Source organism: Trichomycterus rosablanca, chromosome 24 (genome assembly GCF_030014385.1).
Source record: "Trichomycterus rosablanca isolate fTriRos1 chromosome 24, fTriRos1.hap1, whole genome shotgun sequence".
In the NCBI taxonomy this organism is placed as follows: Eukaryota; Metazoa; Chordata; class Actinopteri; order Siluriformes; family Trichomycteridae; genus Trichomycterus; species Trichomycterus rosablanca.
The window spans coordinates 13,858,272-13,877,720 of record NC_086011.1 but is presented as its reverse complement, the minus strand read 5'-3'; the positions used below and the strand labels follow the sequence as shown (position 1 = coordinate 13,877,720).

The following is a 19,449-nucleotide window of genomic DNA, read 5'->3' as shown; positions in this document are numbered from 1 at the left end:
CGTCTTCCACCGGGAGGAACCGTACAAGTGAAAGTTACCACACAAAGGCATTTAAAAGAGTCAACTTGGATACCCCTACCTCTCCGAGAGCACCAGATCCCCGAGAGACAGACGGCCTCAGATGGGAATCAGAATCACTCAACCCTGGCTTGTATCAGGGTCTTTCCGCTCACCGTGCTACAGAAGATCGGGCCGATAGAGCACACAGTCGGCCCTCAGCGCAGGCCGAGATATGCCAGAGATTGCACAAGACGACCAAAAAAAAAAAAAAAACAGCAGCAGCCTGGGCTTAATGCAAAGGTGCAGTGTCATGTAGCCAAATTCCATATGTTTCCTGAGGTGAGACAGTTACGCAGCAGGACAACAGGACTATATTCACCGAGGCGCTGCGATCCTGCCATGCATAAGTTGCGCTTTATGCGATAAACAAAATTCCATAGGTTGAAAAAGGACCCACATATAAACACAGCCACAACTACAAATCCTGAACTGTGCCTGATGGGATTTCAGGAACAAATATCATTTTACCATGTGGGATCTTAACAGGAGTGCAACAGCCACTGATAAAATATAATATTTATAATATTTTAGTGCAATTTTGAATGTTGTAGGGCATTGGTTTCCAGAAAAAGTTGGGACAGTATGCAGTGTTCCTAATGAGCAAAGATGTCCTGAGTGTTACAAACCTACTTTTAAGGTTTAAACTAGGCCTGGGTGATTTAATGATAATAATACCAACTATAGGGATGTCCGGGCCGATCAAGGCATTTTTTAACTGATCGGTATCGGCTTTACTAAGCCCGATCCTTTGTTTTACGTCAGCATGTCCGCTGTGTGGAAATACTTTAAATTGGAAAGTGAAACAAGTCCAACAGCGAAGTGTAATGTCTGCAATGCGAGCGTTTCACGAGGCGGTAGGAGCGTTCATTACTGTAGAATTTTACTGTTTATATGGTGTGTGAGTCAAGGATCACTCCGGTTTACAAAACTTCAGGACCATAACATACAGTTTTTACGAGTTTACGTGTTACAAGACTGAACGACATCTCAGTATCAAGCACTCTGATTGGCTTAGTTATGTAACCGAGCGTCGTAGTGATGCACTTGCTTAATAAAGAAATATACACGGTATATTCACAAATTAACGGGAGCATTTAACACTTGCACTATGCACTATGGAAGCCCCAAAGGGTCAAAACACACTCACTTCGCGTAGAAACGTCCATCAAACCATTGTCACAATACAACCACAGAAAAGTTTGTTACAGTTACAACACGCATACAAGTACGGTGGCTCATAAGAAACAAACCAGATATAATTTAACCAAACGATCTACAATTACTACCAATTTGATACGGCACCTAAAAAATAAACACTCAGCCGAATACAGCGAGTTTATTATTATATGATGAGAAGATGAACCGGCTGTCCGCTAACACGACAGAGATGCTGATTTTCCTCAGAAAGAACCTTCACTTCTTTTTGAGTGTTCTAGTTTTACTACTACAACGCTGCACTAAGTTTGTTTACTTTTATTTTGTAAAAATAAAAGAACATTAAGCAATAGCTTGGATGCAGGCATTTTTTTCCTACAGCACTGCAGAGCTATTCAGTTGTTAAACATATACATTGGATTAATTTGAATAACTGTAATGTACTTGAAGTGTGCACTGTGTGAACAGTATTATCTAGTTCTTCCGACCCCCCCCATTTTCTCCCCTTTTCACCCTCTACTGCTGACTGAGGAGCCTCGCAACCGACACACGCCCCCTCCGACACATGTGCAGTACCGACTGCATCTTTTCACCTGCATGGGCACAGAGAGCCACACCCTGATCAGCATTATTCCCCAACGTCTGCGCAGGTGCCATCAATCAGCCAGCAGAGGTCGTAATTACACCAGTTATGAGGAACCCTGGTCCGGCTCATCCTACTCTGAACAACAGCCAATCATCGTTCATATAGCCGCCCAGCCCAGGCGGATGGCAGAGCCGAGGTTCGATACGATGTATTCGATACTCGCTGTATTATCACAAGACATAAATTGGCAATAGAATTTCAATTTTAGTCCGAGCTGCCCCCACAAACAGCCACTGTATATGCACGCCAGCATCTACTGCAGGGATGTCCAAACTACGGCCCACTACGGACCATTAAAGAACAGCATGAAAGGGGGCTAACAGAGCATGCAGAGAAACAGATAGACTACAATCGAAGTGCTTCTATGTGGTAAGTGGAGCTGATAACGTGAAAGTGTGTGTAGAAACAAGGAGGTGGTTTTATTGTTATGGCTGATCGGTGTATCACTGCAGTGCTGTGTGTGCTGCCACTCCTAATGGGTGACACATTTTCCATGATCATGCTTTGGAACAGCAGTATTGGAAAGGCCTGGAAACAAAAAAAAAAAGAAACACATTTACGGAAAAAGATCACTCTCCTGTGGGGATTCGGAATGACGGCCTACAACTTCCGACCGTTTTTCCACACAACCCACGGGCATGAGCTCAAGCAATGCAAAGCCATCACTGACGTTTCATGAGATTCCAAAATCATAGACATTAATACAATTTTTTTTTTTTTTTTTTACAGTTTTCACATAAAGAATAAATAAACACTGAGTCTGTTTTAAGTAAAAATGTAATATATTCCACAGACTGAGCTTGTTTAGATGAGCAAGGGATTACTTTGGCAAACATTTGTTAACCATGTCCAGAAGCGGCGTCGACTTCTCTGGGCTCGGAGGCATCAAGGATGGACCATCGCACAGTGGAAACGTCTATTGTGGTCAGATAATTCAGCATTTCAGGTCGCACGCCGTGTGCTCTGGACCAAAGACTAAAAGGACCATCCAGACTGTTATCAGGAACAAGTCCACAAGTCAGGGTCTGTCATGGTATGGGGGTGTAACAGTTCTCTTAGCAAAGGTCATTTACACTTCTGTGATGGCAGCATTAATGCAGAAAAGTACATTGAGATCTTAGAGCAACATGTGCTGCCTTCAAGACGCCATCTTTTCCAGGGACGTCCATGCATTTCTCAACAAGACGATGCAAAACCACATGCTGCTCACATCACAAAGGCATGGCTGCGGAAGAAGAGGGTACGGGTACTGGACTGGCGAAACAAAAAATGCGACAACGACGACCCTGTACCGTTGCACATCTTAAGGCGTGAAGGGGACAAAAATAATCGCTTGCTATCCTCGGTGCCAAAACGTCTTTATAGTGTGGTGAAAAGGAACGTAAATGCTTTACTGTCCCAACTTTTTTTTTCTCCCCCTTTAGCGCATCCAATTGTTCAACTTGCATCGCGCTTCCTCTCCGTCTCTGCCGAACCCTGCCCTGACCGAGGAGATCGAAGCTAACCCATATCCCCTCCGAAACATGGGCAGCAGCCGGATGCAATTTTGCCACCCACACATTGATGAGTGTTGTGCCACCTAGCGTTGCACGCGGAGAGACACACCCTAAGGGCACTCTTCCTCATCTCTGTGCGGGCGCCTCTAATCAGCCGGCAGAGGTCGTAATCGCATTCCGACAGAGACAGACCCAACCCAGACCCATTTAGCAGACGCCTTTATCCGAAGCAACTTACAGTAGTGTGACAGTATACAGTCTGAGCAATTGAGGGTTAAGGGCCTTGCTCAAGGGCCCAACAGCAGCAACGTGGCAGTGGTGGGGCTTGAACCAGTGACCTTTTGATTACAAGTCCAGTACCTTAACCCCTAAGCTACAACTGCCTAATAAAAGTCAATAAAAGTGAATGTAAGAAACTCTGTTTTTTTTATTATTTGCATTTTCCATACTGTCCCAACTTTTTCTGATTTGGGGTTGTAAAATACCATCAAGACCAGCCAAAACAAAGTTCCTGCATTGCTCTTTAACATTACCGTTACATGGTATTATAAACTCTGAAGACATGCACGCAATTCCCATATCACCACCGTCAGCGGGAGGAAGAGATGTGACACATCTGCATAACCTCCGTCTCATACTCCGTGTCTGTTCTCACCTCGAGTATGATCTGTGTCATCGGGTGTTTGGTTCAAGTGGAATTTGTAAGCTATCTGATCCGGCATGAAAGGCGTGTTTGTTGTTTGCTTGTCAGTGTCTGTTATTGGAGGAACAGCAATATCGATGTCCGTCAGAAAGACAACGTGACAACAGTTTCTTCAACCTGACAGTTTACTGTTACTGATGCTGTTTAATGTGGAGGAACGCTACACAGGTGGTCTACAGACGTATACCTACATATTAAAGCTTTCCAAAAAAAGATGTAATGGTAAAACTAGAAAGAAGCACCTTTTACATGTGAGTTTTGTAAAGGCAGTATCAGTAGAAGCTTTAAAAAGTCAGTTATAGAACAAGGGAATCGTGTAAGGGGGTCTTTTTTTTGCAGGGTCAGGTGTTAGTGTCTCTATGTCTCCCTCTAGTGGCTGCATCGATCAGCTGCGCTCATATTTTCCATGCTAACGCCTTTGTTTGAATACATGCTAACATGGACAATCCGTTCCAGAATTGTACAACCCCAAATCAGAAAAAGTTGGGACAGCATGAAAAATGCAAACAATAACAAACACAGTTCTTACATTTACTTAGACTTTCATTATATTGCAGATTTCATGTTTTGTCTGGTCAACTTCATTTCATTTATTAATAAACGTCCACAGACATCCCGAGTCTCCCGGAAGTTCCGGGAGTCTCCCGCATATACGTAGCGGCTCCCTGATGCCCGCAAGTCAGATAAAATCTCCCGGAATCTAGAACGAGCGGCCAAGAGAGACACACACGCGTATTAAATCCGTTATCTGATATACAATCTAGCGCACTGTGTAAGGAACATAAATCAATTGTCTAATATACTGTCTAGTGCACTATGTAGGGAACATAAATTATTTTCTGATATACAATCTAGTGCACTATGTAGGGAACATAATTAATTATGTAATACACTATCTAGTGCACTATGTAGGGAACATAAATCCGTGATCTGATAGACAATCTAGTGCACTGTGTAGGGAACATAAATCAGTTGTCTAACATACAATCTAGTGCACTATGTAGGGAACATAATTAATTATGTAATACACTATCTAGTGCACTATGTAAGGAACACACATCATCATCTAGTTATACTTTCTAGTGCACTATGTAGTGAACATGAATGCATTATCTAATACACTATCTAGTGCACTATGGAGGGAACATAAATCCGTGATCTGATATACAGTCTAGTGCACTGTGTAGGGAACATAAACCAATTGTCTAATTTACTATCTAGTGCACTACGTAGGGAACATAAATCCATTATCTGATATACAATTTAGTGCACTATGTAGGGAACATAAATCCGTGATCTGATATACAATCTAGTGCACTGTGTAGGGAACATAAACTAATCGTCTAATTTACTATCTAGTGCACTACGTAGGGAACATAAATCCGTTATCTAATATACAATTTAGTGCACTATGTAGGGAACATAAATCCGTGATCTGATATACAATCTAGTGCACTGTGTAGGGAACATAAACTAATCATCTAATTTACTATCTAGTGCACTATGTAGGGAACATAAATCCGTGATCTGATATACAATCTAGTGCACTGTGTAGGGAACATAAACTAATCGTCTAATTTACTATCTAGTGCACTATGTAGGGAACATAAATCCGTCATCTGATATACAATTTAGTGCACTATGTAGGGAACCTAAATCCGTTAACTAATACGCTACTTAAAGCATTATGTAAGAAACATAAGTCTATTATCTAGTACACTATCTAGTGCACTAAGTAAGGAACATAAATTCTTTTCTAATATACAGTCTAGTGCATTATGTAGGGAACATAAATCTTTTATCTTTCACACTATCTACTGCACTATGTAGTACACATTAATGTGTTTGTGACGTGAACAGTTAGCTTAGTAGCTCAGTTAGCAGCTCCTAAAAGTTCTGTTATCACCCATATCCTTTGGTGTGTGCGAGAGGTTTTTTTTGTTGTTTTTTTTGGGCTTGGGGGGGTCTAGGTCCGGGAGAAATATGAAAATCCCTTCTAATCTTACTTTGAGTGTCTAATGAGTGGACAGTGAGTGGACACAGTATTAAAAAACATTTGGAAAACACACCGTTTAACATTTTTTAGCTCCTCAGGATGAGAAAATTCCAGAAATTCACTTCACATCACTGTATGTTGACGCTGATAAAAAAATACATTTATTTTGTGACGCCTCAAACTCGTTCTTATCAGTAATGTTCTAACCATTGAAGCAATTCAAAAACTCATTTAGCTTAATGTTGGAGGAAAGAAACCATTATTCTCAATAAACTGAATGAAATAAGGGAATTTATTACTGATCTTAGTGAGAATACCATCAATCACAATAAGCCATTATAGTCTGTTGATGAGGTAAAGAAATAAATCATTAGCAATATAAAGGGAAATTAGGTCAAACTATTAGTTGGTGTTTGTAATATACACCGATCAGCCATAACATTATGACATTATGATCCTTGTTTCTACACTCACTGTACATTTTATCAGCTCCACTTACCATATAAAAGCACTTTGTAGTTCTACAATTACTGACAGTAGTGCATCTGTTTCTCTACATACCTTTTTAACCTGCTTTCACCCTGTTCTTCAATGGTCAGGACCCACACAGAGCAGGTATTATTTAGGTGGTGGATGATTCTCAGCACTGCAGTGACACTGACATGGTGGTGGTGTGTTAATGGATCAGACACAGCCGCACTGCTGGAGTTTTTAAACACCGTGTCCACTCACTGTCCACTGTATTAGACACTCCTACCTAGTTGGTCCACCTTGTAGATGTAAAGTCAGAGACGATCGCTCGTCTATTGCTGCTGTTTGAGTCGGTCATCTTCTAGACCTTCATCAGTGGTCACAGGACGCTGCCCATGGGGTGCTGTTGGCTGGATATTTTTGGTTGGTGGACTATTCTCAGTCCAGCAGTGACAGTGAGGTGTTTGAAAACTCCATCAGCACTGCTGTGTCTGATCCACTCATACCAGCACAAACAGTGTCACTGCAGTGCTGAGAATGATCCACCACCCAAATAATACCTGCTCTGTGGAGGTCCTGACCATTGAAGAACAGGGTGAAAGCAGGTTAAAAAAGTATGTAGAGAAATAGATGGACTACAGTCAGTAATTATAGAACTACAAAGTGCTTCTATATGGTAAGTGGAGCTGATAAAATGGACAGTGAGTGTAGAAACAATGAGGTGGTTTTAATGTTATGGCTGAAGTTCTCATTAACATCCGATCAATGTTCTGCAAAAGGACACGTCTCCCAAGTGTGCACTAGAGTAGTTTGATCTCAGAAAGTACAAGGAGTTAAGTCAAAGCCAGTTCTACTGCATGATGAAGTGAAGAACATTAAGCCTCTCTTGGACCACCGTGAGTGTGCATCCACTGTTAGTTTTGGACAGGGATCCAGAAGAATCAATCAATTTTAATGCAAAACCCGGCTGATAAATCAGAAGATTTAAAAAATAAATCAGTAAGCTCCCCATGAGGGTGAAGCGAGGGATGATGAATGGCTTCTCTTGCTAATGCAGACTTTTTGTTCTCCATTATAGTAGTTTGTGGCTTTTAATAAACAGCCCCTGAATTTAAAGTATTACTGTTAGTTAACTATTCTCCGGTGAATGATTATAATGATTATAATTACCTTCGGGATTAATAAAGTATCTATCTATCTATCTATCTATCTATCTATCTATCTATCTATCTATCTATCTATCTATCTATCTATCTATCTATCTATCTATCTATCTATCTATCTATCTATCTATCTATCTATCTATCTATAATTATATTTATAATTATAAGTTTGGACACTTTGTAAAATGTAATAAAAAGAAGAATCTGTGATTTGTTAATTGTCTTGAATCTTTTTTTCCCCAAATTTTTATCCCCCTAATCTAGTCGTGTCCAATTACCCTGATTGCGTCCTCTATACCGATCACCGCTGACTGAGGACGCCTCTCGACCGACATGCGCCCCCTCCGGCACGTACAGTCAGTACAGACTGCATTTCTCACCTGCACGAGTCGAGTTCATACACTTAACGGGCACTGTGCACGGAGGGCCACACCCCCATCGGCATTATTCCTCAGCCCCGTGCGGGCGCCATCGGTCAGCCAGCAGGGGCCGCAGTCTCACCAGTTATGAGGACCCATGATCCGACTAACAACCCTGAACAACAGCCAGGGTGTCGCTGTTTATACAGCCGCCCAGCCTAGTCGGAAAGGCAGAGCTGAGGTTCGATACGATGTATTCGAAACCCCGACTCTGGTGAGCTAGCGTACTTTACCGCTGCACCACCTGAGCGGCTACTTGTCTTGAGTCTTTATTTAACTGAAAAATGTAAAAGAAAAGTATAAATGTAAACAATTAAAGAATTTGATGCCTGCAACACACTTCACAAAGTTGGGACAGAGGCAGAATAAGCATCAGAGCTGATAAAACATTAAGGGTACAGTGTTTTAAAACATCCCATAATATGCTAAATTAGTAACAAGAGAAGAAAAAAGACAGTTAGTGTAGAAACAAGGAGGTGGTTTTAATGTTATGGCTGATTGGTGTATGACAGCTGGTCACAATAACAAAACATGCAGTATTTATGGATAATGCAAAAAACTAATCGATATTTATACTAATGTTTTAACTCAGGAAGTGTTCAGCAATCATTAGGCATATTCCTTGGTGGAATAAACCTGACAAAACATCATGACAACCCCTCAGAATAGGCATGACATGGTCTATTGTACTGATGATATTTTCTTATAGTACATGTGTTTATGGTAGCAAATATGAGCTGGCATAACAGCCTGAGTGACCTAGATACAGGACAAATCACTATGCACAAATGATTGGGTTAATGTATCTCCAAAACAGCAAGCGGTGCTCCCAGGCAGCCATGATGAGTACCCCTGACAGTGGTCCAAAGAGGTACCACTGACAGGTGTTTGGGCAGCCAAGACTTACACATGCAATGGCAACTGAAGAGCCGCCATGGCTCAAATTGCAATTATAGGTGATGAGGTGAATGTGTCAAAACACAAACAAAACACATCAAACTCATCAAAGTTGCAGGCGAGTCATGGCATACCTGCAGGTCAGGCAGGCAAGTTTCCATGCTAACTCCTGTCCGTCATGAAAAGCACCTGTTGTTGTTTTCTTTAAGGTCATGTTGATGGTGGGCGTAGGTACCAACTATCTATCTATCTATCTATCTATCTATCTATCTATCTATCTATCTATCTATCTATCTATCTATCTATCTATCTATCTATCTATCTATCTATCTATCTATCTATCTATCATCTATCTACAGTATCTATCTACCTACCTTCTTACAAATGTTACCTACCTATGTACCTTCTTATGAATCTTACCTACCTACCTACCTACTTACTTTCATTTCTATCTATCTATCTATCTATCTATCTATCTATCTATCTATCTATCTATCTATCTATCTATCTATCTATCTATCTATCTATCTATCTATCTATCTATCTATCTACCTACCTACCTTCTTACAAATCTTACCTACCTACCTACCTTCTTATGAATCTTACCTACTTACCTACATACTTTCATTTCTATCTATCTATCTATCTATCTATCTATCTATCTATCTATCTATCTATCTATCTATCTATCTATCTATCTATCTATCTATCTATCTATCTAGTCAGTCTGTCTGTCTGTCTGTCTGTCTGTCTGTCTGTCTGTCTGTCTGTCTGTCTGTCTATCTATCTATCTATCTATGGGCGGCACGGTGGCTCGGTGGGTAGCACTGTCGCCTCACAGCAAGAAGGTCCTGTGTTCGATCCCCAGGTGGGGGGTCCTTTCTGTGTGGAGTTTGCATGTTCTCCCCGTGTCCGCGTGGGTTTCCTCCGGATGCTCCGGTTTGCTCCCACAGTCCAAAGACATGCCAGTGAGGTGAATTGGAGACACTAAATTGTCCATGACTGTGTTCGATATAACCTTGTGAACTGATGAATCTTGTGTAATGAGTATCTAATGTTCCTGTCATGAATGTAACCAAAAGTGTAAAACATGACGTTAAAATCCTAATAAACAAACAAATCTATCTATCTATCTATCTATCTATCTATCTATCTATCTATCTATCTATCTATCTATCTATCTATCTATCTATCTATCTATCTATCTATCTATCTATCTATCTATCTATCTATCTATCCACCTAGCTACCTTCCTACCTTCTTATGAATCTTACCTACCTCCCTACATAATCATCTATCCATCCCTGAAATGCAGGAATAAATGTTAACAATGGATGTATTTTACTAACATACATATCTACCTAACTTTTTGCTGTTTCCATACTGATTAAAGGTGCTTCAATGATTCCTAAGGCTTCCCTCTAACTGACTAAACCAGGTACAACCACCATGTTTAATATGCCAATAATCACAGTCGCAGCAAAATGAGATACATTAGATGTAGATGGGAACTGGAACACAGATCCAGGTAACAATTCTAGTGTTATAATAAAACACACTTGATTTACACTGACTTTCATGTTAACCTGTGAAGCATGAACTGACAGGGGTTAAGTTTCAGGATTGGTCACCCTGTTTGAAAGTGTTTGAAGTGGAATGTCAGCAATCAATCCAGAAGCACTTGTTCACAATGAAAGGCTTGTTGACCTGACCCGGCTCACCATGCTCCCAGGTAATGATCATCTGCTGCTTTTATCTTCGAATTCCCAATTCACGATCAAAGAGTGGCAGAACGTTGAGATGAATACTGTATGGGTGCCAGCTCTCCACACATTAATGCACAAAGGCACTCTGTGGCACAACCAGCTAAATTTCTTTTAATTATTAACCGAGTGAGAGGATTAGCCAATTTAGTGATGTAGGATGTTGAGTCAGGATGAAAAGTTTAAATCAAACCTGGCAGATTAAAGAATGAAAACATTGGCAATGTAATGCAAGTGGTAAATATAATGTAAAACATATCTGCAATATGGGTGTAGCTAGAATACAGTATATATTTTCTTCTTATGCTTTTTGATCTGATGTATAGCTTTGATCTGGTTCCACAAATGATTTAATATGATGTCACAACTGAAGAGATCAAAGCTTGGTACAAAGAACTAGCACTGTTTGAAGAGATTCACTTCAAGTTCAATCTAAACTTTACTACAGTACAGTGGTACCTTGAAACTCAACATCAGTTGGTTCTGGGAGTGGCGTTGAGTTTAAAAGGCGTTGAGTTTCAAGGCATGTTTTCCCATAAGGATGTATGGGAAACCTGGTAATGCGTTCTATGGTCCTGCATATATTCTAGGCTTATGTAAAATAATGGGGTTGTTTTTGACACTTATACACTGCAAATAACACAAATGTAATATAAAAAAAACACTGAAATATAACCTGCACTGTACTTTTACTTATTTATTGTTACCTTATGCTTTTTAATGGGGGAGATGATTGATCTTGGAATACTGTATTCTGTTCAGTAAAGGGGGGTGGCCCGGTGGCTCAGTGGGTAGCACTGTCGCCTTACAGCAAGAAGGTCCTGGGTTCGATCCCCAGGCGCGGCGGTCCGGGTCCTTTCTGTGCGGAGTTGCACTTGCATACTAAAAGAGCTTACTGCTTTACCGAACAAGCAGTGCACTCTGCCTCGAATTTAGTTTAAGTATGTGATTTCGAATGCAGCCAGTGTTATATATAAATCATATACATAATCATATACATATATGGAATCATATACATACATTGACCATACCTGAGGAAAATAAGACCTGCATTTTTTAGATGTTTTTATGGGTTCATTTCTTACCTCCTGGATGAGTGCTTGATGCACTCTTGATAGAATCTTGGGTGGCTGGAGACTCCGTTTGTGGATAATGACTCTCACTGTGGTTCACTGGATTTCCAGAGCTTTAGCAATAGCTTTGTAGCCTTTGACAGATTTCCAGATTGGTAGAATCACCGAATTTGCATTTGGATTTGAATCGCTTTAGATGCTGCTTTTTGAGACTTTCTAGCCTGATTTCATTGTCAGACAGGTGCTATTCAAGTGATATTTAGATTTAACAGGTCTGGTAGTAGGGGCGGCACAGTGGCTTAGTGGGTAGCACCGTCACCTCGCAGCAAGAAGGTCCTAGGTTCGATTCCCGGGCGGTCCGGGTCCTTTCTGTGTGGAGTTTGCATGTTCTGCATGGGTTTTCTCCGGCTAGTAACCATACCTAGGTGTGGCTGGTAAAACTAAGCACAATTGTTAATTAAACTTGGTTAACTGGTGGATTTATTAGCTACAGGGCCAATAACTTAATCATATTTGATTGAACCACATATTTATTTTAATAAATGAAATCATTATCATCATTAAGGGGAAGGAAGTAAACTCAAACCCACAAACTCACCTTTACTTTCTGTTAGTTTACTACAGATGGAACAATGCGTCAATTTGAGACTCCTACAGCCAAGTTTTATCTAAAGATTCATAATTTCCTGTCAGCATCTTTATCAGAAGAACGAGCACTCGCTTTCCTGAAACACAGTTTATATATTTAGCCCGGCTGATAAAAAGCTCTCAGGGAAAGTCGATAATCAGTCAAAGGCTGCACACTCCTATGTGTGGACGCCACCTAAATGGCAGGAAGCGTTTGAGGCTCAATTTTGTCTACATGGAGGAAACAAACCTCCCCTATGCTACAGTTTAATGGAACATGTTGTCTCTGTTTGCAGCTGTAAGTGTTAAGAAGATTGATAAGTGATACTCACCGGGATATCATGCTTTTTTTTGTTTTGCAGTCATAAAGAATATAGACGATTGGTATATTGTGTATAGCTGTGCATATGACACAATGTAAATCTGATTTGTAGTGTTATACTGTAAATAATACTGTTTTATTTTCGAATGTACTAAAACGCTCTCACTGGATTACTCATCCCACTTAGTAAGTCAGAAGACAGAGGTTATCTGAGGTGCTGTGTAACCTACACGGCTCCGAACGCTGCACGCCCTTTTCCGATACCTACACAATAGGGAGGGAGGGATCGAGCGGCCTCCAGGGTGGACCAGCACATGATAGCGTAGGGATGATAAGTAATTAAGTGGGAGGCATGAGGAGAGTCTGTAGTTTTAAAGCCAAAAAAGCTAAAAACAGACTGATTTTCCATGACGGATAAGCTGAGTGACCTACGGGGTTGTCGAGGGTTCCACCTGCCAAAACAGTTTAACTAGACCTTATAGGAGAGTTTTTTTTATTTTTATTAAAAGTAACTCACTAGCAAGAGAAGTAACGTATAATAATAAAAATAAATACAATAATAATGTATAATAATGTAAATAATATATGTATTTAATATAATACACAAAGGGTGGCACGGTGGCTTAGTGGGTAGCACTGTCACCTCACAGCAAGAAGGTCCTGGGTTCGATCCCCGGGTGAGGTGGTCCGGGTCCTTTCTGTGCGGAGTTTGCATGTTCTCCTCGTGTCTGCGTGGGTTTTCCCGGGGAGCTCCGGTTTCCTCCCACAGTCCAAAAACATGCAGTCAGGTGAATTGGAGATACTGAATTGCCCTATAAGTGAACAGGTGTGTGTGTGTGTGTCTGCCCTGCGATGGACCAGGGTGTTACTGTGTTTTACATGGCCTACCACTTAGTGGCTGAGTTGCTGTCGATCCCAATCGCTTCCACTTTGTTATAATAGCACTGACAGTCGACTGTGGAATATTTAGTAGCAAGGACACTTCATGACTGCATTTGTTGCACAGGTGGCGTCCTATCACGGTACCACGATGGAATTCACTGAGCTCCTGAGAGTCTGCATGCCTAGGTGCTTAGTTTTAATGCCTGTATTTGTAATATATACATATACAGTACAGGTGTACAGTACAATTAAATTCTTTCTTCGTGTATCCCAAGCTTGTTTGGAAGCTGGGGTCAGAGCGCAGGGTCAGCCATTGTACAGCGCCCCTGGAGCAGAGAGGGTTAAGGGCCCAACAGTAGCTGCATGGCAGAGCTTGGATTCGAACTCTCAACCTTTCAGTTGATAGCCCAAAGCTTTACTCACTAGGCTACCACTGTCCTAATTATTTTATTATTATTATTATTATTATTATTATGTGAAACTGTCCAGTCCATCCATTATCATTACTTAGTGACCAATACTGCATTACAGTAGTGCAGTACTTTAGATTAATGGGTTCATGAGTGGCAAAGACCATACTATAAATGACTGAATTCTGTTATTAGCTTTTTATATAAATGTCCCAACATTTCTATAATGGGGGTTTGTATAGAACACACTATACACCGACCAGGCATTATGACCACTGACAGGTGAAGTGAATAACACTGATTATCTCTTCATCACGGCACCTGTTAGTAGGTGGGATATATTAGGCAGCAAGTGAACATTTTATCCTCAAAGTTGATGTGTTAAAAGCAGGAAAAATGGACAAGCGTAAGGATTTGAGTAAGTCTGACAAGGGCCAAATTGTGATGTCTAGACGACTAGGTCAGAGCATCTCCAAAACTGCAGCTCTTGTGGGGTGTTCCCGGTCTGCAGTGGTCAGTATCTATCAAAAGTGGTCCAAGGAAGGAACAGTGGTAAACCCGGCGACAGGGTCATGGGCCGGCCAAGACTCATTGATGCACGTGGGGAGCGAAGGCTGGGCCGTGTGGTCCGATCCAACAGACGAGCTACTGTAGCTCAAATTGCTGAAGAAGTTAATGCTGGTTCTGATAGAAAGGTGTCAGAATACACAGTGCATCTCAGTTTGTTGCATATGGGGTTGCATTGCTTTCAGCATTGTTTCAGACCATGTGCATCCTTTCATGGAAACGGTATTCCCTGATCGATGTGGACTCTTTCAGCAGGATGATGCACCCTGCCACAAAGCAAAAATGGTTTAGGAATGGTTTGAGGAGCACAGCAACAAATTTGAGGGGTTGACTTGGCCTCCAAAGTGTCAGGGCTGTTTTGGCAGCAAAAGGGAAACAACACAATATTAGGAAGGTGGTCATAATGTTATGCCTCATCGATGTATATGAAAATCCCTGTCCAACGAATCAACCCATAGTTATTATTCACAGCTAAATGTAAAATTTTACTACTATGTATTAAAATTCAGGTTAATCTCAATCAACATGCGGCCAAATACTTGAATATAAGCAGTCAGGTAGTGTTGCGAATGTTGTTGCAGTTCTGCTTATAACCACCAGGTGGTGATCTTTACCCGCTGTTTAATACAAATCAATAAACAACTCACTTCTGCACTGTCAGTTCTGGTTTGTGTTATTTTATTGAGTCAGTGGTAACTGGGAATTGCTCTTACAAACGGAATATCGAAAGATAATTAGGATCTGATGCTTTTACCCTGAGAGAAACAGATACACACAGAAACAGGTGCGGACAGTATAAGTAAAATAACATACATTTAAAATAGCATGTCTACTGCATGTCTGGAATGTCTTCAGTGCTGAATTATACACCGATCAGCATAACATTAAAACCACTGTCCATTTTATCAGCTCCACTTACCATATAGAAGCACTTTGTAGTCCATCTGTTTCTCTGCATGCTTTGTTAGCCTTCTTTCATCAACCCCTGTTCTTCAAGGGTCAGGACCCCCACAGGACCACTACAGAGCAGGTATTATTTAGGTGGTGGATCATTCTCAGGACTGCAGTCACACTGACATGGTGGTGGTGTGTTAGTGTGTGTTGTGCTGGTATGAGTGGATCAGACACAGCAGCGCTGCTGGAGTTCTTAAACACCTCACTGTCACTGCTGGATTGAGAGTAGTCCACCAACCAAATATATCCAGCTAACAGCGCCCTGTGACCACTGATGAAGATCTCAAAAATGACCAACTCAAACAGCAGCAATAGATGAGCGACCGTCTCTGACTTTACATCTACGAGGTGGACCAACTAGGTAGGAGTGTCTAATAGAGTGGACAGTGAATGGACACGGTATTTTAAAAACTCCACTCATACCAGCACAACACACACTAACACACCACCACCATGTCAGTGCAGTGCTGATAATTATCCACCACCTAAATAACACTGTTGTAGTAACTGTAGAACTACAAAGTGCTTCTTTATGGTAAGTGGAGCTTAGTGAGTGTAGAAACAAGGAGGTGGTTTTAATGTTATGACCAGTGTAGAAGTGTTAGAAGATACCAAGTAAAGAAGAATAAGAAACTATCATACGTCCCTATTTATCACAGTGATTACAAAAGATACACGTGCAGCAAAAGTGTAATAAGTGTAAAGTGTGTGGTAAAAATAATGAATTACTTTCCTTTAGCAAAATCCTGACGCTGGATTTCTCTACTTGGAAATATTGCCTAAGAAACATGTAATGAGGCATTACAAAAACAAAGTTTCAAGCAATTAGGATAAATTGGTACAGCGAGAGTAACATCTGGCAGTGGGTACGTTTTACTACCTTACAAAAAGAATAGCCGGAAATGAAGTATGTTTTTAGTCTTTGCAGTTTTAAGCTTTCCAGTTCTTCTTCCAGATCTGACAGAACACAAGCTGTTAGATCCTTGTCAGTAAAAAAAAAGCACCATTAAAACTTTCAGCCTTCAGAAAAGTCAGAATCTGTTCAGCACAAAGCTAACAAGACACCTCTGACAACTTCTGACAACCCCACCGCGAGCTTAGCACCTTAGGAAATCGTAGGAGATGATGTCATCATCACATGGACTGAGCTGTGATGAAGACGTAGATGCGCGCGAGGAACGAGGTGACCGTGCCCTGGCGCAGCAGCTTCATCTCCACGTCGATGAGGAAGTCGCGAGGGGCGTGGAGCTGTCGCTGCAGGTACACGGCCCCCGTGTGGCTGTTGAGCCGGCGCGTGCTGAAGTAACCCTCCTCGTTGCCTCGTGGGACGCTGATGATGATGTTGTCGCCCGTGTAGGCCGGGGAGGGCCCGATGCCGAAGATCTGAGCCGGGATGACGATGTTGGTCTGGAAGCTGAGCTGGTAGTAGGTGATGCGGATGGGCAGGTTCTGGCACTCGCGAGAGATGAGGCAGCTCATTCGCTCACAGCGTCTGTAATAGAGAGAGAGAGATTGTAATTAATGTTATTAAGAAACTTTATTAGACTGTAGTGGGACTAAACCTCGACTACATGTCTTTGGACTGTGGGAGGAAACCGGAGCACCCGGAGGAAACCCAGGACCTTCTTGCTGTGAGGCGGCAGTGCTACCCCTTGTTTCTACACTCACTGTCCTTGTTATCAGCTCCACTTACCATATAGGAGAACTTTGTAGTTCTACAATTACTGACTGTAGTCCATTTGTTTCTTTACATCCTTTTTTATCCTGCTTTCATGCTGTTCTTCAATGGTCAGGACCCCCACAGAGCAGGTATTATTTGGGTAATGGATCATTCTCAGCACTGCAGTTACACTGACATGGTGGTTGTGTGTTAGTGAGTGTTGTGCTGGTATGAGTGGATTTTAAATACCGTGTCCACTCACTGTCCACTCTATTAGACACTCCTACCTAGTCGGTCCACCTTGTAGATGTAAAGTCAGAGACGATCGCTCATCTATTGCTGCTGTTTGAGTCGGTCATCTTCTAGACCTTCATCAGTGGTCACAGGACGCTGCCCACGGGGTGCTGTTGGCTGTATGTTTTTGGTTGGTGGACTATTCTCAGGCCAGCAGTGACGGTGAGGTGTCTTATCCACTCATACCAGCACGACACACACTAACACACCACCACCATGTCAGTGTCACTGCAGTGCTGAGAATGATCCACCACCCAAATAATACCTGCTCTGTGGGGGTCCTGACCATTGAAGAACAGCATGAAAGGGGGCTAATAAAGCATGCAGAGAAACAGATGGACTACAGTCAGTAATTGTAGAACTACAAAGTGTTTCTATATGGTAAGTGGAGCTGATAACATGGACAGTGTGTGTAGAAACAAGGAGGTGGTTTTAATGTTATATACTGAATATTTTCTGAATCCACTGTATCTCTAAGCCAACTTCATATCAATACCCATGGTTTCGGACAGAGGTGTCAGGCGTCCACATACATTTGACCTCATATCAAATCTGATCTCTGTGTACTGTAGCTGATTGGACACGTCTGTCCAAAAAATCCCTCATCCTCCCTCATCTTTCAGCCTAATAGAACCTGTGCTTTGTCACAAGCTGGGTTTATTAGACCTGCCCCAGTATGGATCTCCTTATTTATTCGAGTCAATGCTAGCACAGCACACACAGGAGACTAGGGCACAACATACGGGCATAAAACAAACAAACCAATTACATATGCACACACACACACACGTGTATGCACATGCATATCACAGAAGTGGACATAATAATGTGACTCGACTTTATATATTACAGCAAAAAATTATTATATTTATTATAAGTTTGAGCATATAAGTGCTGGTTTAATTCTTTGGGTAATTTTCCACTACTTATATGTATTATATCATATTCCATCTATCCCAGTTTGGTTTTCAGTGTTGTATCTGATGCACTCTGTTAGTTGCCTCATGTAGCTTTGAAGACGTTATTTATCACAGATGTTAATAGGACTTGCATGTTGCTGTATGTCTTCCAGATCCAGTCACTATAAAGTCAAGCTCGACAGTGTAATGAGTAGCTGATGTGACTTACGTTCCGGACACCTTCCTGTAGTTCTCGGGACAGGTAAAGGAGAGGCAGCGGAAGCCTCCCTGGAGGTTGTAGCAGGTCTGGGTGGATGAGCAGTTGTGTGTTCCAGTCGCACACTCATCAATATCTGGAACAAAAAATAAAATTAGAACGTTAGGTATATGCATATACACTGATCAGCCATAACATTAAAACCACCTCCTTGTCTCTACACTCTAGACGATGACCAACTCAAACAGCAGCAATAGATGAGCGATCGTCTTTGTCTTTTACATCTTCAGGGTGGACCAACTAGGTAGGAGTGTCTAATAGAGTGGACAGTGGGAGTGTCTGATCCACTCATACCAGCACAACACACACTAACACACCACCACCATGTCAGTGTCACTGCAATGCTGAGAATGATCCACCACCTGAATAATACCTACTCTATGGTGGTCCTGACCATTGAAGAACAGGGTGAAAGCAGGCTAAAAAGGTATGTAGAGAAATAGATAGACTACCAGTCAGTAATTGTAGAACTACAAAGTGCTTCTATATGGTAAGTGGAGCTGATAAAATTTACAGTGAGTGTAGAAACAAGGATGTGGTTTTAATGTTATGGCCGTCATTGTATGTATATATATATATATATATATAGAGGACACCTTCCTCCTGCAACCGAGCCTCCGTGCCCCATCCTCTGGCCAAACTAGGCAGTGCAGAGGGATACAAGGCACTGCTGATTGTTTATTTATTTATTTAATTAGATGTTTTACGCCGTGCT

The 19,449-nt window shown here is 41.6% G+C and overlaps 1 protein-coding gene across 1 annotated transcript in view; it reads right to left on the bottom strand.

Annotated features, from left to right (window-relative positions):
• Positions 1 to 15,311: 15,311 nt before the first annotated feature.
• The window catches only part of fbln2 (fibulin 2), a 98,639-nt gene continuing 94,501 nt past the window's right edge, over positions 15,312 to 19,449 (bottom strand). Inside the window, exons 15-16 of the mRNA XM_062986762.1 lie at positions 18,687 to 18,810; positions 15,312 to 17,096 (exon numbers count right to left, since the gene is read on the bottom strand). Coding sequence (XP_062842832.1) covers positions 16,739 to 17,096; positions 18,687 to 18,810 — 482 coding nt within the window. The 3' untranslated portion in view covers positions 15,312 to 16,738. The remainder of the gene's footprint in view (positions 17,097 to 18,686; positions 18,811 to 19,449) is intronic.